We start from the raw sequence: 24,174 nt of genomic DNA, 5'->3' as shown, positions 1-24,174 counted from the left end.
GGTATGACTCATTATGAGGCAAGTTTACTTTGAATTAAAATAATAGGAAACTAGGACATTTAAAATAATGACTGTAGCAATGTGTATTGCTGTACTGGCACAGTCAGTTACTTCACATTGATAAATGAATGATACTATGAATATACAAAATGATCATGGCAAAATCACATGAAAGCGCAACATACATTTGCTCTGACAGCGAAGGGAAGATTTTAATTTGGTGTTTTTTCCAGTGATGATATGAAAGGACTAGTTTACTGTAGAAAAATACACATATCAGTGGTCTCTGGTGGAACAACTAAGTAATGACAATACGGTTTCTGAATCCCTGTAAACTCATCTTTTGCACTCTGTGCTGCAATTTCTTATTATACGATGATAAACGTCATATTACAATACCGATATCTCTAAATGCTAAAAAGATATAAAATTATATTTTTGGACCATCATACCAAAGTAAGCGCTAAATAGAAAAGGAAACAAACTGAAGCAGGAAACCAATTACTTCAGATGAAGGTGGAGTTGTTAACGTCACGTTACTAAACACGCTAATAGCAACACAAAGGTGGTTAGCTAACTTATCACACAAAAATAAAGTCCTTAAAAACACATCAATTAATAAAACATATCTTGTTGTCCCTTGTCGACAGTAGTAGTGATACAAATCAAACTGATATTCAGCTCTATTCTTTACCATCTTTTTTATCTTAAGCGTTGTTTACTGTTTACTTTGAGACTCATTTTCTGTTGTCACGTCTGACAAAAGAAAGGCACTTATGTTTTTAAAGGATTAAAATAAAAGGCTTGTACAAAAAGGTAACATTTATTATTCATTAACAGTTTTCCTAAATAACCTATTAAAGGGATCCTCATCGAAACTGTTTATGTAATGCATTTAAGATTAAAACAAATCTTCTAATCTACATTATAAAATATATATTCTTTTCCTCTATTTCTGTATCAGCCTCAAAAGTCATTAAAGGTCAGGCTGTTGTTCAAAAATCCTGTGGATGCCGACTCATTAGGTCCCATGCCCAGGTTTTGAGCGAGGTGTGTCCACATAACTTCTTCATAAGAATTCCATAGAATTGCAAAGAAGAACAAAAATGCACAAAATCATTGTATGTCTTCATTTTCCTAATCTTCACTCTTTTTTTCCTTGTGAATTACTTGATGGTCTCACCTCTCCGCCTCAACTCATAGACATGCAACAGGTGGGCAACTTTCAACCTCGCCTGCTCTTCTATGATTCATCACCTTCTCACTCAGCTGCTCAGCGCTGCTGCCGTCTCTTCCGGTGCTGCCGACGTCCCACATCCTGAAAAGGGCCTGCAGGAGGGTCCGGTGTCACCAACCCATCAGTCATCTTCTGGTACACCAGGGTGGAGTCAGGTGCCACAGCACACAACAGCATAGGAAAGCCTCTGTCCAGCACGTGGCGAATGCTGCAAAGAAGCAGGGAGGAAGAAGCTGGAAATTTGGGAAATTTAGGCAAAACAACCTGGGATGGTGTCATTATCACCTTCTGTGGCTCAGAGATCGGTGGACAGGCAGGGGAAGGACAGTCTGGATGGGGCCTCCTTCCTTCTCCTTCACCTCCAGTAAAACCACCTGCAATCCAGGACTCTTGACACAAGACACCTCTTTCCACCGACGCACTGCAGAGATCAAGAAACACAGAGCGAGTATGGTAACCAAACCGGTCACATACAGTAGGTGAAGTTTAAGCCTCGCAAAGGTAACTGCATGTTGTGGACGTTATCTGTCACCAGCTGAGTACTGGGGCCTGTTTCACAAAATCTAGATATGGTATCCTGGCTTAGTTAAATCTTGGTTTGGTTTCATAAAAGCAGTGGTACATAAATTACCGTGGAGATTTATTCTGTGAAACTAGCTAACAGCCAGGCTTACTTAATCCTGGTGCCTTTCAGTCAGTGTTTACTCTGATCAGAAACAGTTTCTTACAGTTATTCCATGTCAGAGGGAAGTTTAGCTATAAAATAAATCATAAAATAAATGTACTTTTATGAAGACTGCTGTTTATATTATTACTTGAGGTTTGATTAATGTTTTATTGCACTTCTTGACATGACTTTCTGATTGATAAAAGGTGTTTCGGGACAAGTCGGACCCCTCGGCTTTTCTTAATGACTGCCTGCGTGAGCGTTCCCAAGATTCAGCACCGCGGAGCACAGAGCCCTGACCGTCCCACAGAGCCCTGACCGTCCCACAGAGCCCTGACCGTCCCACAGATGATCTGAACTTGGCTAAAAAAAAAAACATTTCAAGTGACATGTTTCTCTTTATTCAGCAGGAGATGTTGAAAATCTGAGCAAAGCCACTATTTGGCGCTCCGTTAGAAGGTATATTTGGCATTGAAACAATATTATTGCATCTTTATTATCTTCTCACAGGAGTATGTGCGATATTAAGGAGGAATTTTACTAAATTGCAGGTGCAATGAATTACACACACGGAGAGGAGAGAGGGGGGGGGTAATTTTGATGGTGAATAATGTGAGTAACTTTCACTTCCAGGCAGATATTTTGAGCCATTAACTCCTTGAATTATAGAATTATGACAGTTTTAGTTCACTACGCGTTCAGTCAGTCCACTAATGTCTACCACACCTTTTGACGCTCTTTAATTATAGCAACAGTGTTTCCTTTATTTACATATTTGTGTCTTTTTCCTCCTCGTATGCTTCCATTAAGAGCTGTTTCTCACTGGGATTTAAGCGTGTGACACGCCTCTTTTCCATTTCTCCATCAGTCAATCTGTGGTCTTTTGAAGACAGCTGTGAATGCGCATTTATCCAGATGAACTACACCTGGCTTGAAGTAGTCTGATCAGACAGAATTGGCAATTGTGAAATAGCTTAAGCCAGGATCTAGTGACTGGGGTCAAGGCTGGCTTTTCTCTGTTATCCTGGTTATCTTAATTCTGCTTTTATGAAACAGGCCCCTGATTCAGTTTTTTTCTTTATCTGTTTAGAACATGTTTTTATTTGCACATTAATCTCCACACTCCTGACACAAATTTTATAATGACAGTTTAATGTAATTTGTAACTTCTGTACATTGAGTTGTGTGAACTGATTCATTTTAAGGCTTAGTACACAACATATCTACTAACCTAACAACAACAACAAAATACTCATTTTCATTTGTTAAGACCTGCCCAACAGTATCAATCTTTGCATGATATACAAACAGACGGTTACTTTGGTTCCTGAGTGTTCCTACATCTGTAGAACTCACCTTCAGTAAGATCCATGTACACCAGAAATGCTGCATGAACCTGCGCGCTGTCTCCGACCTCCAGGTCCTTCATCTGCTGGTACTGAAGAACAGACGATAGTTAATGCTACATACATACATACATACATACATACATATATATATATACATACATAAATACATACATACATACATATATATACATACATACATATATATATACATACATACATACATATATATATATATATACATACATACATACATACATACATACATCTATATATATACACACACACACACACACACACACACACACACACACACACACACACACACACACACACACATACATACATACATACATATACATATATACACACACACACACCGTTGAATGCTGCAGGATCCAGTTCGGAACTGCTGCAGTTGTTTTCTCACACGTTTCTGCTCCATCTGACGCTCCCGACATTTTCATCACTAAACCTGTCTGCACGACAATTACCGGTTCATTAAACAACTATTCGTGTCACCACATACTGCTGCTGTCACGGCATGGCTGAGTTGTGTTTTCAGGTTTTGCCGGCGTGCCGCATGAAAATTCGTCCGGATGGAAACATGACCCAGTTCTCGTTTTCCGTGCAGCCTGTCAGAAACAGGAAGGAGACCAGCAGCTGCCTTACAGACTGAACTCAGGGCCACAATCAGGCTGTTCCACTCATTATATTCCAGTCATTCATTTAAGTTATAGATTTAATGAATAGATTTACAAATTTAAAATAAATCAGAGAAATATAAATTGCGGATAAATGTAAAACATCAAAGAAATTATTCATTAATACTTCTACAACTGCTACTGGTACTGCTATTAGCTCCTACTACTACTAAATATTAATAATAATAATAATAATAATAATAATAATAATAATAATAATGAAAAGACAACAAATTCATATCTTTGTGTAGTCTATGGTATGGTGGAGATTTCTCTCTCTCTCTCTCTCTCTCTGTGTGTGTGTGTGTGTGTGTGTGTGTGTGTGTGTGTGTGTGTGTGTGTGTGTGTGTGTGTGTGTGTGTGTGTGTGTGTGTGTGTGTGTGTGTGTGTGTGTGTGTGTGTGTGTGTGTGTGTGTGTGTGTTTTCTCATGTGTGTGTGAGTCTGGTCTGTCTCTCTCCCTGACTGTTACACCAGGTTGAGTCTGCAGACACATTAAGTTGCCCTGCTGCAAATATGCCTTTTGAATTGAGAGGGTTCATATTTTATTTTCTGATTTTAACAGGAAGACTCTTCCTACACGCCAGCACAGAGGAGCTGCCAGCTGATCAGCTCCTCCAACCAACACAGCAGGAGTCCTCCCTGCTGAAGCCCACAGTGCTGATCACCATCCTCGCTCGCAACGCACAACACAGCCTGCCTTATTTCTTGGGATGCATCGACAGACTGGACTATCCAAAGGACCGCATTGCCATCTGGTAAAACTGCAACTATTCGTTTGTTGTTGTTTTTTTTGTTTTTTTTGCATTTATCCTTTAATTTGAATGTGTTCATCTTTCTGAGGAAAGTAGGAAAATATACACTGTAATTATGGTTTGTGGAAAATATACTAATGATTTGATATAAAGAGCTCAAACAGAACAACAAGCAGATGTATTAATAGCAATGAAGATACTGTTTTGTGGCAAGTTTGACTGCACTGTAAATGTCATTCTCCACATTCTGCATTGCTGTTCATAAGCAAACAAGCTATTCTCACAGAAGTGAGAAAACTTCCCACAAAGAGAAACAAAGTAAGACAGAAAGAAAGAAAGAAAGAAACACTTCAGTGTTCAGTAATGCTCTGTGTGATCGCAGGGCAGCCTCTGACCACAGCATGGATAACAGCACAGCGATGCTCCAGGAGTGGCTCAAAGGAGTTCAGCACCTGTACCACTCTGTGGAGTGGAGACCTGTGGAGCAACCGAGGTGAATGACTGTGAATGTGAAAGTCTGAGGCAGCTACTCCATTTATCATCATGACACTGTTTAATGGGACAATATAAAACCTGCCTGATATCATCTGCTCTTCTGATCCTTCAATCTTTGTGTGTCTCTATCTGTCTCTCAGCTCTTATGCAGATGAGGAGGGACCAAAACACTGGCCTGACTCTCGGTTCACCCATGTGATGAAGTTGAAGCAGATGGCACTTAGAGCAGCCAGACGACTCTGGATCGACTACATATTGGTAAGAAAAACAAACACTAAGAATTAAGTATCTGCTCAGAGAAATTTCCACAATCACAGTGTATCATATCATCTGAATTATATTATTGTTACATATTTTTCTCTCAGTTTGTGGACAGTGACAACTTGCTGACAAACAACCAGACACTTACTGATATGATAGCAGAGAACCTGACAATTGTGGCTCCCATGTTGGAATCAAAAAGCCTTTATTCCAACTTCTGGTGTGGCATAACTCCTCAGGTAAAGTTTGTTAGAGACCAAAACAGAGTATTGTGTAATGGATTGTGCAGAATATTTACTGCAAACTGCAGGGGAGTCACTGTTCTTACTCTTCTAATATACATACAGGGTTACTACAGAAGAACCCCAGAGTATATTCCCATCCGTAAGTGGAAGTGGCAGGGCTGCTTTGCTGTCCCCATGGTGCACTCCACATACCTGCTGGACCTGAGGCGCAGAGTCAGCCGAGCACTGGCCTTCTACCCTCCTCACCCCCAGTACCCATATCATCTGGATGACATCATGGCCTTTGCGTTCTCTGCACGGCAAGCAGGTCAGACCTTTGTCAAACTGTGGTTTCATTTAAGTTACAAAAGGTTGAAATTCTCCTGTGTGGTTTGTATAATTGTCACTTAGTGGTGCTGATTAGTGGCAAGCAGGTAAAAGCACTTAGCTGGAAATACAAACTTAACTGACCTTAATGTGTTTAACTATTGAGTTAAATCAATATAGTTCATAAAGTGTGGAGGTATTCTGATACCAACTATGCTGAAGCCAGACTGAGCAACTGAGTCCAAAATTTAAACATTTAATGGCTTTGCAGTGATACTTTTTTTCTTGAGTGATATGTTTCAGAAATCATTAAATTATCAGTCAGATTATTTACAGCTGTTTACATTGTCCTTACACTAATGCAAAACCTTATATGTAGAAATAAAGAAATAATGTTGAGACTGAAAGTACAAAATATTCAGAGGAAGCTTAAAAGTATTTTAATGTGAAAGTAAGGCTGAGGTTTAAAAAGTTAGTCAACATCTTTATTATAGTACATCTTAAAAGTCTTAGTCAGCCTACCATATATGGAATTATGGTGATGTTATTATACATGCTATTTCTTATAAAGATATCACTATATGATAAGCATACAGTTAAGGCAGAATCAAATACTATTTTTGGTATCACTGATCTCCTTAATAGTGGCATAATTTGATGACTTTATGACATGTAGACAGACCATTCTTGTACAAATATATGTTTCTTGTCATACAACAGAGTTGAATTTAGACCATATTTTCACAGAACTTCTCCAATGAGACTGATTCATTTTCACCATTGCAGGTGTTCAGATGTACGTGTGCAACAAGGACCACTATGGATATTTACCAGTGCCCCTGAAACAAGACCAGACTGTAGAGGAAGAAGAGGAGAGTTTCACCCACACACACACAGAGGCACTCAGTAAGCCCTTACTCTAATTTTGCATAAAATGTAGGTTAATTAACAGCAGGAGGAACTTTAGGGCTCTCTATCTTCAGTTTTTGCGCTCTGTTTCTTTGGAGCATATTTAGTCTTTTTTTTCCCTCTCGCAGTCATGACACATGCCTCACTCCTGTGTTAAAGCCCAACGCCTCTCATTTACCTTTCTCCTCCTTTTATTTGAGAGTTTCACGTCACTTAGATGTTGAACTTATCTAACAAATTCTCTTAAAAGAAAAGGAGTGCTTGAAAAAAAAGTACATTTACTGTATTTAATATGAAATATGAATGATTGACTTTTATTTCCAGTTAACTTCACAATGGAGCCTTCACAGTATGTGCACACTACATCTAAAGAACCAGGGAAGATGGGGTTTGATGAGGTACAGATACCGTTTTTAAGCCAGAGGAAATATTTTTCAGTTACATGGTGCCGAACGCTCACTTTTTTCTCCTCCACATAGATCTTTCTGATCAATCTGAAGAGGCGTGCAGACCGAAGGGAGAGGATGCTGAGCTCTCTGGCCGTTCTCGGCATTAATGCTACACTGACAGAGGCCGTGGATGGCAAGTACGACATTCAGACACAGTTCTCTGAATTCAATAGAGGCAGAAGTTTTCAAAAATAAAACTTAGAGTGAAACAATGAAAAAATACTAACTCTGAAAGTTGTAGCCATACCTTGACATGATTAAAATGATTAAAGTATTGAGCGAAAAGTATCCAAAGTGGAGGTATGTTGAGAATAAACCCTTCAGACTGTTAAATGTTTGTTTCTTTATTTGGTTATACTATTACTGATGATCAATACGCAATCAAATGCATCACATATAATTTTGAATGTAAAATGTGAATCTGCAAAAAAATACTAGTAACCAGTGACTTTGACAAAAGCTCAATGATTATTAGTTTCAGGTGTTTATACACTAATGAAAACGTAACTATGAATAATATATTCTGTTTCTTCTAATAGAGCTCCTTAAATCTTACACTGTGGACCTTTAAATCTTGAAAACTTTGTACCATTATTATGACAAAAAAAAAGTCTGTATGACAGTCAAACAGAATATAAAGATGTATTAACTACCTGTATTGTGAGACACTACACTAGTCCTTTTGTTAATTGAATGGCCTTTACTGCTGGGATTTGACCAGATTAGTTGATGTCTTTTTTTTTGCATTAACGTTGTAGGAATTTATGGTAAAAATGAGAGATCAATGCTCCAAATATAACTTGCCATGTGTTTCACTGATAATGAGCATATTTATTGTTCACAGAGCCCTGAACTCCTCTCAGCTGCAGTCCTTGGGGATAGACATGCTGCCAGGGTACAAAGACCCGTACTCAGACCGCATGTTGACTAGAGGGGAGATTGGCTGCTTCCTCAGCCACTACAACATCTGGAAGCAGGTACAGATTTATAATCTGTGTGGAGCACGCCTGAGTTTTGCAATGACAGTTCAACAACAGTGCAGAGCAGTGCCGTGAACGTGGAACTGATGTGACAGGGTTGACAGGTTTAACTGGAAGCTGCTCATGATGAGTATCGGCTTTGTAAATGTGTCGCCCTCTAGGTGGTACAGCAGGAACTACTGCAAGTGTTGGTGCTTGAGGATGATGTAAGATTTGAACCTGGATTTTACAGCCGGCTGGTGACCATCATGGACGATGTGCAGAAGGTGGGACTTCAGTGGGAGCTCATGTAAGTAAGTTCTTCTTCCTTCTCAATGATTGAATCCTTTTCATGTCCACATTGAGCTTCAATAGAGACTTTCTCCCTGTAGTTATGTAGGCCGTAAGCGGCTGCAAGTGAAGGAGCCAGAGTACTGGGTGAAGGGAGTCCGTAACCTGGTGCACCCAGACTACTCCTACTGGACCCTGGGTTATGTCCTTTCACTGAGTGGTGCCAAGAAGCTCCTGCAGACAAAACCCCTGAGCAAAATGCTGCCTGTTGATGAGTTCCTGCCTGTCATGTTCAACAAGCACCCGAAGTGCGTCTCACATATTTAAATATTATGATTTAATACCAGTTAAACCCTTCTCTGTCCAGTTTTAAGTCATCATGTGAACCTCCCTGTCCCTCCAGACAACAGTACATGCAGTATTTTGAGCAAAGGGACCTGAGAGCCTTTTCAGTGGAGCCTCTGCTGCTCTTCCCCACACACTTCACTGGCGAGCCCGGCTACTTCAGCGACACAGAGACTTCCACCATCTGGGATGACGAGGCCATACAAACAGACTGGGACAGAGACAAAGCCAAACACAGCCGTGCGCAGGCAGCTGAGGAAGTAAAGTTTCGACCTGTGAGTCATGGTGAGGCGCCTCCTGTCTCTGTCAGTGACAACAGAGATGAGCTCTGAGGAGGACTGACAGTACAAACACACGTCATGTTACACACCATTACTGGCCTGGGCCCTGATTAAACTCAAATCCTCTCCCTCTTTTTGCAGTGTGTAGCCTGTCTGGTCCCAGATTTAGGCATAAACACAAACCAGGACAGTCAAGTCAGGAGTTTTTTTAGGCCCGGGTTGTAATCCAGCCTTCTAGAAACCAAAATCACCTGGTAAATAACACTGCAAGTGTCTTTCTAAAAGTAACATTGTTCAGGATTAATACTGTATATACCTTGCAAAGAAGGTTCAGCATTTAGTTTATAAAAATAATAATAAACTTTATTTGTGTATCACCTGTTGTACAAGAAATGCAGTTTAATGTGCTTTACAGCTAGAAAATGACATGCACCAAGTGCCTCATATAAAAACACATACAGGAACATTAAAACATGTTAAAATATAATTTAAGAATAAAAATAAAATGCACAATAACAGATGACATTAAACACAAGACAACACGATAAAATAAAGTACAGTTGTAGTTAAAAAATATACACTAAATCAAAACACATTTTAAAGGCACAGTGGTGCAAAGTGCAGCCATGTGCAAGAAACCTTCAGATGTAGCTGGTTAAAGAGATTTGTTTTAAGCTTTCTTTTACTGAGCTCACTTCCCTGATATCTGCACGTAGTTTGTTACACAGCTTTGGAGCATAACTGACAGTTTAAGTAATATATGCATAAAGATGCACATATTATCTGCAGGTAATTGAAGCAATGTACTGTTTCGACCATGACAATTTAACCTTTTAACATTATGACATACATGATAATGTTTTGTGTTGTTATAACATCTTGGTATTACTACATACTAGTGACATATGGTGATTTATTGTTATGTAACATTTCAATTTATTACCAGAAAGGTATCTTTATTAATTGACGTGAGTATGTATAGGTTCAGGTAGAAGTTTTTGGAAAGTAAGTTTTGTAATACAAACTGATAAAATAAAGTTTCTTGTGAAAACATAATTTGGTACGTAGCCATGTCAATAAAATGCGTTAAAATAACATTCAAAATAAAAAGTTAGAACTTTAAAAGGAACCGGTTGATGAGAGAGGTTTTACATTACAGGAACACAGTGACTTTTTGTAAGAGTTGTCTGAAAGTGGACTTGAGCTCAGAGATGAGCTCAAGATGGAGACTTTGTTCAGATACTACAGCTCTGCTTCTCACAGTAACGCCAGTTAAAGTTCAAATACAGCCTCAGGTGAATTACTGAGTCATGATGTCACTTCTGTCTTTCAAAAGAGGGAACATCATGTTGATTAAAGGCATGTGGTTAGAATTAAGAGCTTAAACTGACATCCAGCAAAGCCACTTTCTTCTACTCCAACTCAGTTTTTAAAATTGCACATGTATGTACTATTATGTAAAAGAAAGACAGAGATGCAATAAACTTAAGAATTTTTATTTTTAAAAAAAGCACTGGTCAAGCAAACATTGGAACCATTTATTAGTACTGTTCCATATCACAAAATGAGTTATGAAAAGAAAAATTAAACCACACAAATGATACGTAATAAATTAATCAGCACAACAAAAGAAATAAAAACATGCTTGTACTTCGGTGTTGCACAGGAACTATCGAAACTCCAATGCTGAAAATTTAAGACACCTGAGAATATAAATATCAAAACAGCTTGTTGCAGCATTTATTCAGTTCCAGTTCCTCCTATTTCACTCAACTAAAGCTTTGATAAGAGGATTTTAAAAAATTACATTAATGTAAAAATTAGGCATCAATTTAAAAAAAACAACCATCCACTTTTGTACAATGTGCATATCTGAATTAGTGTGGTTACAAGAGAAATTATATTTTTGTTTTTGTTTTAGCGAGGCAGTGCAGCACAAATTAAATCTGGGCTGGATAATGCTCGGCTGTCATCAAGCCACATTCAGTGATATGAACAAAGAGATTTGGACTGAGCTTTTTCAATCAATTTTATCAGTGAATTGACAGTTTACATGTATGGTTTTTACTTCCGGTGCTGGGCTTTAATGAAGGTTGGTGCAGGATTTATCTAGTAGATTCGTTTTCTACTGTCTATCAGCAACAGAAGTTCACCGAGGCAGGGAAAAAGGAGTTCTGCTGCTACACAGGTAGTCATGATTTTGCATAAAGTAAGGACAAGGGTACATAACAGACCATCTAGCTGGTAAAAACTAACTTCTGAAATCCAAGGCTCAATGGCTTTATAGGAATTTCTGAAAGATGGGTTTGGATGGATTTTGTACAGACATTGCAAAATAAAATAAAAAAAACCAACAACTGTGAGGTATGTTCTTCTTGTGATATTATAGCGTTGAGAGTCTGTGTCAGATGACACTTCCATCTGCGAGAAGAGATGGAAGCAAATATTTCCATTTGAAAACGTGAAAAAAAAAAACAAGTATATTGAGTTTGTCCATGTGTTCGAGGTTACTGCCAGCAGCAACCAAAAACTTTCAACAGATTGAACGTCCCGAGAAGAAGATAAAAGATGAAGGAGAGTACAAAATTTCAAAGCTCCCATTAAACTGAAACCAACAGTGAACTGGTATGTGACGACCGTTTGACATGAATGAGGAAGACATCTGATGTCTTTAATCTTAAGAGTGGAAGAGACAAAAAAGAAAACAATGAAGCAAATTTCATCAAGAAAATAGACACAAACTCCACAACGAGAGATGGCCTGGATTACTAAGCAAACGCAAAAAAAAAAAAAAAAAAAAAAAACCTAAATAAAAACAACTACCCAGTTCTTTTTTTAAATTTTTTATCACGCTTTCTAAAGCACTTGGAAAAGGCAGTTTTTTTGTTTTTGTTTTTTTACAAACTATTGGTTATCAACACATCAGCAAAGTTCCACAGTGCTTGCTTGTAGAAACACAGTGACAGTGCAAGCCCTTACACTATTCAGCCGAGTACACCTGTAAGAAAAAAGTGCCGTATTGCATAATGAGATTCTGTAATGCACCTGCACGAGGGCATATATACCTATACAATGATCTGACTGTAAACATGGTGCAAAGTAGTTATGACATAGTTTAAGGCTTTCAGAGGTTCCTGAAGAAGTGTTGTTCACTGAGATAAAGGAATATGTCCATGAGTGGGACAAACAGTGTGGAAACATTAAAATAAAAACAATCAACCAGAACTGGACACTGTGTACTCACATAAGATTTTAAATACCTAAATTACTTGCTTGATTTGGTAAAATATGAAAGTTTTCTCTTGAAGGATAGTTCCTGAAATACATGAGCACGATTCAAGGTTTTGGCAAGACAGGAATGTTTAGGTGATAGTTCGCTTAAATTTACTGAGCAGGTGCTAAATAAATCCTCATTGGTTTATCACAGTGGGGATTTGTTTTGTTGTCAAACACAGATTACCTGATAACAGATAATTACGAGGCCCAAATTCACTTTGTGAATATATATATATATGGACGAGGCCACGCTCCATTGACAATTATTTCCCAACGTTGCATCCAAATGGGCAAAGACCTCGGTTAATTTGGAAACTATTGGAGCAGCCTTTAACCAATCAACTTCCACTACCACATGCGCCAAAACGCTGCCATGGCTGCACCTACATTTTGAAAAAAGGCTTTACTTCAATGCCATCATGCTTAGCCACCCACTCCGGTCACTGATTGGTCCGTTCTTCAGAGTGGCTGAGCAAACTTTCATGTGAACAGGGTTCCTCGACTATAATCACAGCGAAGACTGAAGCTGTGAGCAATAAGCGAGTGTAGTCAGGTTAAAACACAGGAGGAACTAATAACATTATTTATGTCTACATCCCATTTAGAATTGCCTGGTTCAATGACAAATATACACAGAATCGAGTCACTGTTCATGTTATTAGTACCGCTGTGCTTTGGACAAGTGACAAAGTTGAAATGTCCATCAACCAACCTTTTAACCTTTTTGTGAGACTGTTGAGGGCAAAAAAAAAAATAGCTGGATGCACGATAATATCGGCACGTCATCGGTATAGACTGATATCAGTTTTAAAATGAAATATCGACATCAGCCAAAAATGAATATTTCGGTTGATGTGACAGGCTGAGAAATTGACGCTTTAATTTTGCCAGAAAACTCATAGTTGACGCCTCGTCCCGGGCATGAGGGTGCATCAACATGTCTGCGGCGTTAAAAGTGGTTGAAAGTTGCCGTTTGCAATATTTGCTCATTGTCTGTCACTTGCGGAGGAGCCACATCGCTTTCCTTCAACACTGCCAGCTTGAATTGTCCATCTGAAGGTGGACCAATTTGTGAAGAGAAAAGAATGTATGCATGGATCGGTGTCTGCAATCAGAAAAAGAAAAAAAGTTGGAAAATATCCAATAGCCTTTTGTGCATCCCGACCTGACCCACAAATGTATTCTGCCATCTGGCTCCACGTCCCTGATGGGTGAAGTGAATGCTGTTCATTTTGAAGGCTGAAAAAAACCCAACTCATGTCATCTGTTTCCCCCAAAAATATTTTTGATACCATTGCATAGACACTTTTCCCAGTTCTGTCGCTAACACACAAAAAAAGTAAATAATGAAAAATATACACACCGACACTCACAGGCAATGCCATCCTATTAAGCATATAATTACCCCTAATATAAGGACTACAATTTATCACGTATTAATTCTGCTGCTAGTAGCATTACCACTTTTTCTACATTTAAAAGCTTAAAGCTTATGTACATTTGCATCAATATTAGACATAATACTGCTGTGTATTATGTGTCAGCCTGTCATGGATGATAACCGATCCAGCTTTAAGGATGGCGTGCAAACAGCTCTTCTACAGTGAAATTTGATCCACTTTCTGGCAAAATTAATATTTGATCTATAGATAAATTGGCTATACAGGAAAAAAAATATTGACAAAATTGCCTCAATGATGGTTACTAAATTAATTTAAAAAAAAAAAATGAAGGAATGCATCACCACTAAAACTTAGAATCAGCAAAGCTAAAACAAAACACTTTTTTTTTTTTTTTAAAAAGCTAAAAAGCTTCTAATCACTGCTTCGCTACCTAATATCACAATATTGTGCTACTTGTGGTAAATAAACTGAAAAGCAAAACAACAACCTACAAATTAACCACAAGAAACCAGAGGAGTTTTTGGCTGATGATGAATGTGCAGATTATTACAGAAAAGGTGAAAAATCCCTGCAATTTGTGAACATGTTTCCGTTTGAGACGATGAGGTTATGTTTAGGGTTGGGTTTAGTTTATCCATTTAAATCTGCTTCTTGATTCGGGCTTTTATTCAAATCCCAAGATCGAGAAAAAAATTGTTTTCATAACATTTATGCTGCCATAAGCTTACAATAAACAATGAGGTATTTTGTTATTTGGTTTTGGTTAAAAGAAAGAGCGCTAAAAATCTTCATTGCTGTGCCGGCTGTTTTTATTTGCTATGGCATGAAAACCTAATAATATTGTAGTATTAGAAAATATTGCAAACCACTGCTGCATGGTGGTTTTACACATCAGTTTTGTATTAATGTGATAAAGTAACTTAATTTATCCGGTATTTGATTCAGGGAATAAAACCAAAAACATTCGCTATAAAAAAGTTTTGCAATTAAATATTACGACACAAAAAAGCCCTGCAGACCTGCATCATTATAGTAAATAGGAATTCATTTTTACCCAACTCCCTCATGTATTTCTTTTCATGCCATAATTCCATTTCGTTGCATCATTTCTACCTTTCATTAACCAATCTTAAAAAGCTAGTAGCTCCGGTCTGCCATACTGTAAACATTACACACATACTTTGAGACATGTGCAACAGGTGATGAAAATAAAACTGCACTAGGTCCGAACTCTTGACTTTCAGGAAAAGATAACTGGAATCAAAAAGCAAATTTTACAGGAGAATCCGAGATGTATGGAACAGTTTAAGAACCCAACCCTAGTTATGTTGAGTAAGGTGGATAGTGGTCACATGACTTGTCTGTGTGGATGGAGAGATGAACCTACTCCCCCCCCCCCCCCAGTCACATCCAGCTCGATGTGTGTTGGCTTGTGTACATTGTGTATGTGCACATGTTTGAGGACAACACAGCTATGCTAAATCCTAATCAGTGGATCTGATTGTAGCTGGTTAACTTGAAACCAACGTGACCGCCTGCGCTCCCGTGCACCCCGAGCACACAGGAAACCCCCGAAACCATCCTAATCGTGCATGGCAAAGTTAGAAGCGGGGGATGCGCCCTTGTTGCGTCCCAACATGAAGGGCTGGAAGTCAGGGTGACGGCGGGCGTGCTTGATCAGGTGGTCGCTGCGCATGAAGCGCTTGTCGCACAGCGGGCACAGGAAGCGTTTTTCCCCCGTGTGGGTGCGGGTGTGGCGGGCGAGCTCGTCGGAGCGGGCGAACTTCTTCTCACAGTCGGGCCAGGTGCACGGGAATGGCCTCTCACCTGCAATACAGAGGCACGAGAGAGCAGGGACAACCATTAAGCGTCACATTATTTACCACTAGATATGGACAAAATCAAACAATCTGTGTGATATGGCGACAATATTTTAGGGATTGCAGTTGGTGCTTTTACAGCTCAGTTACACAAGAGATTTTGGATAAATTATCAGTACAGTGGGTATTACAATCTAATAAATTCAGAAAGTGACATCACGTTACTGTGATGAAGCCTTTAAAACCAAGAAAAGACAACACTGATTCCATATCGAGAAAATTGTGTATCTGCTGGGAGCTCCACACGGACCTTTTTGCGATTGTATTTGTCGTGACCGCTGTTTGTACTGTAGCAGCCGATCCTACAGCTTCGCATGTTTTACCGGCAAATGGTAACGTGTTCCCCTTTTGGCAAACAGCTTTTAGGTGCGTTACCGCCACTTTCTGGCGGTAGCGATGCATTACTACTCGTCGCTGGTAAAAATGAGGGAAATAAGATCACAGGTTGCATAAGCTATTCAGTATTGTATTTTTAAATAACTTATAAAATCTTCTCCCATCCCTGGTTGATATAATGTCAATATATTGCACAGACCTATTAACAAGTATCAATCTAAAATGTTGTCACTATTTTTACTCTACAATCACGCAACAGAAAAAGCAGAGACAGTACGCCCTAGACAGACTACTCCCTTCATCATTTGATTTATATGCACAATGATCACATCAAACCAGTATTGAACAAATGCAGTGCACTGATTAAATAGCATTCAAAATGTATAATTATTTGAATTAGCAATGAATCTGCAAATGTTCTAGATTAACTGGTTGATCAATTGGTTTATACGATGTCAGAAAATAAGGGGAACGTTCTCATGTCAATGTCCTACAGCCTCTAGTGACATCTAGTGATCAGTAGTCTGCTCCTAACCCCAAAATATATTCAGTTGACCATCACACAAGACAAAGACAAGCAGCAAACCCTAACATGCGAGAGGTTTAAACTAAAAATATTTTGTATTTTTGCTCATGTCATCTGATAAAACAAATAGTTGATCATTTTACTGTTGGTTAAATAATGAATTAAGATTTAAAAATATGCTGTTTCAGCAGTAATATGTGCTATACATGTGTATGCGTGTAGCCTCTCATGGTTCACAATGAAACAGCCAAGCATTGCACTTAGCTGCTCCTCCAAATTTGATTTTGTCATTTTAATAACAGTCTCGGGCAATGTGCCAGCTTGCAGTCTGTTTTGTTTAAAGTAATAATCTCCTTTCAAATGAACAATACAGTGTGCAATGGCTTGTGCTTGCTTGTAGATTTTGTCAAAACACAAACGTGTTGTATCAAAAAAAAAAAAAATTAGTGGGTACTTTTGGTGTTCACATTAAATACATTAAAAAAAAGAAGAGAGAGACAGTGACAGAAATCTTCTGTCTGCATTTCTTCTACGGAATATGATGAGGCCACACGTATTAATCTCCACGTAGTTAAATACGTGACAAACCATATCCAGGATTTAGATACTTCAGATAAGTCTTCCTAAGCTACCACTAGCCTTAATCTCTTGTAGTCAACACGAGTCAAACCCAGGATAAGCGAGGAGGATGCCCGGGTCCATTTTCAAGATCACAAAGCCCGGTGGCCACGTTGTTGTTACAGAAGTAGCTGTGGGCGTTACCACCACCAGTTTCTTTGAGCCGTTTCCTGCCCTTAATCCATTTGCGCCTGCTCAGTGACCCGGGACACACCGGTGCCCCTTAGTTTGCAACAACAACAACAAAAACAAATAAATCGCATGCACATTTCAACTCGGGAGTACATATCCACTACCGCGCAGATTGGGGGGGGGGGGGGGGTGGGTCTATTAAAAAAAAAACAAAAAAAAACAACCCGATCGAGCTTTTAGTGAGTGTGCGCGGTTGAGAAGTTATTACCTCCCCGGTGGCGGGAGGTGAAAACGACATTTTCAGGCGGGTATTTCTTCATTAAATCACCCCCCCACCCAAAAAATATGACGAAGGGGCTGACGCACCCATTATCGGACGGGCGTCCTCCTCCTCCTCCTCCTCCAGCTTCTCCCAAATGTTTTATCAATAATTTACACACTGCAGAGAATAAAGTAGATTTCATCTCGTCAGCGGCCCCAGATGAAGAGGAGGAGGAGGAGGAGGAGGAGGTGATGTCCACAGGAAACCTACACTGCACCGTGCACTTGCTGCGGCCCCTGTGAACTCTGCGCACTCGACGTGAAGGTTTCGTCTTACGTTCAGTTCATATGCAAATCCGGTCGGGAGGAAGACTTTCGTCACAGGTTTTAACGTCCAGCCCAGTTCTTTTGTTGAGTTTACTTCTTTGTCAGGAGTCTCTGAGAGGAGTTTCTCCGTCTTTCCCCTCTTTGTTTGGCCACGTTATTGTAACCTAGCTCGTGGTAAAAAAAAAAAAAAAAAATGGGGGAAAAGATAACCACTGCGATGTTAACAGCAGCGAAATCCCCGAAAGTAAAGAGCACAACACCCCCCCTCCTCTTCCTCCTCCTCCCCACATATTTATCTGATTTCAAGGTTTTAATATTAGAGGCGCAGAAATAGCACAAGTTAACTCGTAAACTTTCCTGGATTACAAACACAGCATGTGAACTGCTGATGTAACGAAACTGTTGTTGTCGTCTCCGTACCTGTGTGTGTCCGGATGTGTGCCTTCAGGTGGGACGATTTCCCGTAAACTCTGTCGCATCCGTCAAAAGTGCACTGATGTCGCTTTACCGGGGACCGCGGGGCCCCCACCGCTCCCCCCACCCGGAGCTGCTGCTGCTGCTGCCCGGGGATCGGGGTGGCGGAGGGGGTCATGGTAGGGGTGGTCGGGTCGGACAACGTGGTGTAACCGCTCTCCCCACCACACGAGGAGTTGCTGCTCTCCGAGTAGGCCGACATGGGGCGGAACTTGCCGTGCAGGTCGGTGAGGATACCGGCCACCGCCATCATGTTGGCCCCCTCCAGCCTCAGAGTCTCCCGCACTTCCCTGTCCTCGTTCGACCCGTCGTGCTCCCCGGGGAGCAGGCCCGCCGTGGCAGGCTGGCTGGCGGGGGCGACCGGGGTGGGTCTGTGCAGAACAGGGCCGGTAGATATCGATACCAGACACTCGGCAGCGAAATAATCAGACGAAGCGGTCAGCGACATCGTTATCTACTTTGTTCTGTTGTCTTTAACGAGGAAACAAATAACGGAAAGAAAAAAAAAAAAAAATCCACCAGGAGGGGCTAACGGTATCGTTGGTCTGATCCCGACCTCGTTTTCATCAAACTCGACGAACCAACCTCTTCCAACTGAGCCTCGTTAACGCCATACAGTGTGTCAGTAGTTTAAAAAAAAATACTAAATAAACCCCAAAAAGGCACATCTGAGAAAAAAATAGTGTGCTAAAACTGTCCTAATTCCTCGGGCCCAACATGCGTGCCCCTCACTGTCTGACGGTTCATTGTGTCTGAGCCTCCGAGAAGCCGGTCAAACCTACGCCCCCCCGGGTGCGTTCAGGACGTGTCGGATGTAATCCTTCAGAGGTTCTTATTGTTTTAAATTTCAATAACTAACGCTTTTATTTTGTTGTTATGAAAGTAAAACTTTTAACTCAAGTCATCTACAGCACATACAACAAAATTTAGTTAAAAACAAACAGAGAAGCTGGCATTGAACTCTGTTCTTCAATTGTATTTCACATATAACTTCAAAGTTATAAGTATTATTGTTTATATTGTAACAAACTAAAATACATTTGGCGCAATATGTGTCAGAAAGATCACTTCTAACACAGTTTCGTGGCCCGGAAGCTGGGTTGAAAGATAGCTAACGGCATCGTTATTATGGAGACTCCTGAAAACAATTTTTTACCAGTTGCTTGAAGGCATCTTGAGCCAGCAGCACGCAGTAACTGACGTCGCAGCACGGGCGTGGACCGCGGCGGCGGGTGCATCGTGGAAAGTAGGTGGCACTGGAAGGAAGGCAGCCTGGGTAATGATGGGGGAAGGAGATGGGGATGAAAGGCGTGTTGGGTAATTTAGTTTTGAGCTCAGCCGGAAACTGGATAACGTGGCTGAGTGGGAAGGGTCTTAAATAGTTCTGCAACTCGCCATCACAGCACCAAAAAGCTCCACTTTCCCACCTGTTTTTATCCATAGGAGACGGACACTAGATGTCCCTCTTTTCATGTGTTTACTTCTATTAACTGTACTTCATTGTCCTCTGGGAAGTTTATGAATCAGCTGTTAACTCATTGGAACCCACAGTGGTTGTGTGGCTTATTGATTATGGTCATATTGACGGCGTGTGAGTGTTTAAACTCAAACAATCACCAATAAAATCTTTTTTTTTTTTTTTTTTTTTTTTTTTTTACTATGGAAGAAGAGGCACAACAGCATTAACACTTCAGCATTATTTACTAAGCTACTTTGCTGCAGCCTGTTTTAAGGTGTTCTTGTTATTTTGTCCAACCCTTTATAATATAGCAAGGCCATCACTCCTGTCTGATAAATAGCCTATGTGTAACACTGTAAGTAAGACTGCCAGCTTTTAGACTTCAACTTTCCTGGAATAAGCTGAATTTCCTCTCCATTTAAGGTCTTCTGTCTCATGTCTGTCCAAGCCACTGGGGTTATAAGAAAACTTAATGTTCTGTGAGGCCCGTTGCTCAAAGTGATTGGCTCTGCGACTGTTTGTAGCTCCAGCTTGAAGGTATTTCCTGATTGGTTGCTGCAAGTAGTTTGGGTCACTGTGGAAGCCCACATACAAGCCTGGTCATTCAGTGGCCACGAACAGTGCTTGGTTTTCATCTCACTTCCATGTGGAGGCTCAGAGGTAGCCAGACCTGCAGTGACTTTGGGTTGCCATGGCTGTGTTGCGCTCACTGCTTAACTGTGTACATGTTTTACTCATTTTTCTCCTGCTACGTGGTAAGTTTTGGGGCTTATTTCGTTAGGTTCATTCTTGGTGAGTAATGCTATTTTCCACTGAAAACAGGGCTGATATTTGTGACTTGACAGTAGATGTTCAGAATAGAAGTTTGACAAGCTTTTTTCAAGACGTATTTAAATGTTTTTGACAGTAAATCTTAGATTTTTTTTTGACCAGATCCTCTGTTCAGCAGGTGATTGCCTTCAAGTGGAACGAAATCTCTGTGATTCAAGTTGTGCTGGTGAGAATTTAGTTTGTTACTAAATGTAATGCACCTCAGATTTGATGCATGCACACCAACAAATTTAAGGTTCATTTTTAAATTCTCTAGGGCAAATTTGCTGTATGCTTTTAAACAAACAGGAATTTCTTTACATATTATTAATATTTTTAATTGTGTATTATTTTGTGTCTGCAGGATACCCTACCTCTGACTTGTCCTATCAGAAAGGGGTGAGGTATACTTACAGGTATAGCACGACAATTACCACCACCCTTCATGGCTCCAATGTCGGCAGGAATGGACTGGCTTTGGACTGTGTGGTTGATATCGACGTGGTCTCCAAGTGTCACCTAATGATGCAGGTCAGCTTTGTTAGAATCGTTTGTATAAGTGCTACAAGAAGCACATGGTGCTATGGTTTCATGTGCATGCTTGTCCAACAGATAAGGAATCCACAGATAAAGCGGCTTTCCCCTCAGAAGGAACACTCTGTACAGCGGTTAAAAAGTCTCAGGTAATAATACCCAGTAGATTTCGTTCCGTTTTTAGTGTTTCCACATAGAATGAATTTACAATGTTTTCTTCTTCTACTGTGTGCATGTGTTTCTATCTGTTCTCTGTTCACAGTTAAAGTGCAAGTTCAGATCATTTTGGAATGCTACAACTGTTTTTCCTATGAATATGATACTCTGTTCAGATGCTCCATTTGTCTGTGCACTCTGGTCTCGGGGAGGACTCATCTGGTGTTTTTGTTTCCCAGGGAGTCACTGGAGAGAACGCGCCTCAAGTTCTCTCTTCAGGGGGGAAAGGTCACAGCCCTCTGTCTCCAGGAGGGGGAGCAGGTGTGGGCTCTCAACATTAAAAGGGCATTACTGAGCATGCTCCAGACCTCCCCCATGGCCTCCAAACTGGAATTACAAAAGGAGGTGGGTTGAGGAAGAACCTATACATTTTAATACATGTCCAAAAGATGCATTAATGTGAAGAGATTTTGCACAAGTTTGGGAAAGAGAAAAAACAATAATAGCCCCTCAGTCTTTATGCAGGATTCAGAACAACACAAGTGCAACTTATTACCACCCAGCTCTACTGCAGCTACTAACATTAACTGTCATTAATATTATCATGCACCAGATTCACAGGGTGATTAACTGATATTTCTTTAATGCCTCCTCCTCAGACGGATGTCTACGGTACCTGCACCAGCAGGTACGAGAGGCGAGGACTTGCGCTGCTGAAAACCAGGGATGTAAAACAGTGCCAGCAGTCCAGGCTGGAAAACTTCTGGCCTCATTCAGTAGCTCTAACTGAAGACACAGTGAGTTTAGACACCTTCTGTCTTTCTTAGAAATGTTTGGAAATGTGAAAATGTTGTTCATTAGTGGTAGACATGGCTCATTACTGAGAACACAGAGGTCATGGACTTAAAAAAAAATTACACAATGGTTATATTATGGGGCAATCAATAAAAATGACTACTTTTGTGTTAAATACATATGAGGGATTCAGTATTTCTACAATAGAATTTAATTACCACCAGTGTGAAGCTTCGAATCACAATTTGTTTAAGAATAGGCACAGAGGCTTCACTGAAGGACTGTGACCTTTGACCTCATTCTTTGTAAAATCCTTGTTGCAGGATTGTTTTCCCTTTAGTAGATTTTGCTGGTAGTTTCCTTTTTTTTCTTCTTTCTGATGTCTTTTCAAGAAAAGCAGAATTTGAAAAATGGGTGGTGATGCCAGTTTTCACTTGAGTTTTCTGCACCCCTTTTTTTTTTGCATTTGAAACACACTTTTACGATGGGAGGTTTGTTTCCTGTTATTTTTTGCTAGTCAGTGCAGTTGGAGCTACACTGTGCTCAGCGCCATCGATCAGTGATGGAGGAGGTTAACTGCACTGAAGTTGTGTCTATGGCAACATGGTCCAGGACGGCAGGGCTGGTGAAGACCCAAACAGTGTCGACACTACTCCTTCTCCGAGCCCAGCCAGGGAGTCCTGCAGGGGCAGGTCAGATTAGCATAAACTTTTTTGCTTTTTCTTTGAGCTACTGGACACTTTGACTGACATGGACTCCGATGCCTGGTCTCCTCATTGCTCCTGCAGACTCCTTAGGGACTGGTGTGCTGACTGACCTGCAGTTTGAGGATGAAGGGGCTGCAAGGCTGGGAAAAAACAAACCATCAACACCACAGAAAGTGGCTCAGACTGTCAGGATGTTATGCAGCCTCACCTCAGACCCACAACTGGTAGGCATCAAAAGCAACAGGTCCCAATCTACTTACACCTGTTTTTATTTCAAAGGATTTTCTTTGTGTGTTTCAGTTTACCTGCTTTATCTTAAGGCACAGCAGTCTCTTTAAACAATGACTATGAATCATTTACAAAGCCTGTTCTCTGCCAGTCCAGTGACGGCGTGGTTGTATTTGTAAGTCATAGCTCTACTTCCCCTGAGGCTCTGCTGTGTATGAGCCAGTGATTGTTAAATCTTCCCTACTCAGGAGGTTAATCACACTCAGTCTGGCGACCTTCATCATCTGCTGTTTGCATGAGAGGAGCTTACAAAGCTCCATCAGACCCAGAAATGACCATACTGTGATATTTTTACAATCAAGTGATTGATGGGATTAGAAACTGTGTTTGCAGTTCTTTAGTAGCTGATTAGTTCTGCTTGAGCAGGAATAGTTTTAATAAACTGGAGAATAACTTGCATTTATTGTATGATACTGACATGATATATGTGTTTGGACTTTATCTGCTCATAGGTATCACAAGAGTTCCTCCAACTGGTGTTCCAGCTGAAAGATCTGACTCTCTCTCAGCTCACGACACTTTGGCAAGAAGCATCCTTCAAGTGCCGCAATGACTGGTCAATATTTCCACAATGTTTTATAATTGAGTTGACTAGTCCTTCAGTTTTTCATCAATCCATGTCCAACATAACTGTTGCACATTTACACCCTCTTCACTTTCCAAACACTGTATAAGATATATTGTCCTTAGCTGTCAGTCAATTGGATTAAAGCTGAAAGAAATCTTGTCTATGGTTTATAATTAGAAAAAAACACAGCCTCAGGCCATGTCAACAAGTAAACAAAGGACAGTCTGTGTGGGTCGGTAGCCAACTTAATCAGAAGCTACTCTATGACAGAGATGACTCAAAGAGCAGGACAGAGTCGCCTCCTTCATCTTTAGTATCCTCTACCACTCAATTTGACAAATCTGACATTATCATCATGGACATTTGGACTTTGTAA

General features: G+C 40.3%; 4 protein-coding genes across 5 annotated transcripts in view; 2 read left to right on the top strand and 2 right to left on the bottom strand.

The window, feature by feature from the left end:
• Positions 1-163: 163 nt before the first annotated feature.
• On the bottom strand, positions 164-3,815 carry tsen15 (TSEN15 tRNA splicing endonuclease subunit). Of its 2 annotated transcripts, XM_069712435.1 has the most exons (5): positions 3,631-3,815; positions 3,261-3,342; positions 1,523-1,658; positions 1,258-1,445; positions 164-1,064 (listed from the first exon to the last, which is right to left on the bottom strand). In XM_069712435.1, exons 1-4 carry the CDS (start codon positions 3,715-3,717, stop codon positions 1,274-1,276), a joined length of 477 nt encoding a protein of 158 aa, XP_069568536.1. In that variant the 5' UTR covers positions 3,718-3,815; the 3' UTR covers positions 164-1,064; positions 1,258-1,273. The 2 variants fall into 2 exon arrangements, with proteins under 2 accessions (XP_069568536.1, XP_069568535.1); XM_069712434.1 differs by having other exon boundaries at positions 164-1,445.
• Positions 3,816-4,468: 653 nt separating this feature from the next.
• LOC138629085 (procollagen galactosyltransferase 2-like) lies at positions 4,469-9,600 on the top strand. Its single transcript, XM_069712578.1, has 12 exons — positions 4,469-4,710; positions 5,090-5,200; positions 5,343-5,460; positions 5,568-5,702; positions 5,811-6,015; positions 6,801-6,920; positions 7,248-7,321; positions 7,403-7,509; positions 8,217-8,349; positions 8,514-8,641; positions 8,724-8,930; positions 9,026-9,600. The coding sequence occupies exons 1-12, from the start codon at positions 4,469-4,471 to the stop codon at positions 9,297-9,299; spliced, it is 1,854 nt and encodes a 617-aa protein (XP_069568679.1). The 3' UTR covers positions 9,300-9,600.
• A 1,128-nt stretch (positions 9,601-10,728) lies between these two features.
• LOC138629033 (Krueppel-like factor 9) lies at positions 10,729-19,220 on the bottom strand. Its single transcript, XM_069712500.1, has 2 exons — positions 18,428-19,220; positions 10,729-15,754 (listed from the first exon to the last, which is right to left on the bottom strand). The coding sequence occupies exons 1-2, from the start codon at positions 18,927-18,929 to the stop codon at positions 15,510-15,512; spliced, it is 747 nt and encodes a 248-aa protein (XP_069568601.1). The 5' UTR covers positions 18,930-19,220; the 3' UTR covers positions 10,729-15,509.
• Positions 19,221-20,605: 1,385 nt separating this feature from the next.
• Positions 20,606-24,174, top strand: part of LOC138629070 (uncharacterized) — a 41,700-nt gene continuing 38,131 nt past the window's right edge. The window contains exons 1-9 of the mRNA XM_069712565.1: positions 20,606-20,695; positions 20,890-20,937; positions 21,115-21,281; positions 21,363-21,433; positions 21,680-21,845; positions 22,100-22,237; positions 22,753-22,927; positions 23,024-23,166; positions 23,683-23,786. Of these exons, the coding sequence (XP_069568666.1) occupies positions 20,632-20,695; positions 20,890-20,937; positions 21,115-21,281; positions 21,363-21,433; positions 21,680-21,845; positions 22,100-22,237; positions 22,753-22,927; positions 23,024-23,166; positions 23,683-23,786 (1,076 nt within the window). The 5' untranslated portion in view covers positions 20,606-20,631. The remainder of the gene's footprint in view (positions 20,696-20,889; positions 20,938-21,114; positions 21,282-21,362; positions 21,434-21,679; positions 21,846-22,099; positions 22,238-22,752; positions 22,928-23,023; positions 23,167-23,682; positions 23,787-24,174) is intronic.

This window comes from Brachyistius frenatus, unplaced genomic scaffold, assembly GCF_029030835.1.
Source record: "Brachyistius frenatus isolate BFR_SWC_R1_liver_20210118 unplaced genomic scaffold, ASM2903083v1 Contig_110, whole genome shotgun sequence".
Lineage (NCBI taxonomy): Eukaryota > Metazoa > Chordata > Actinopteri > Embiotocidae > Brachyistius > Brachyistius frenatus.
This window is presented reverse-complemented; position numbering and strand designations above follow the sequence as displayed.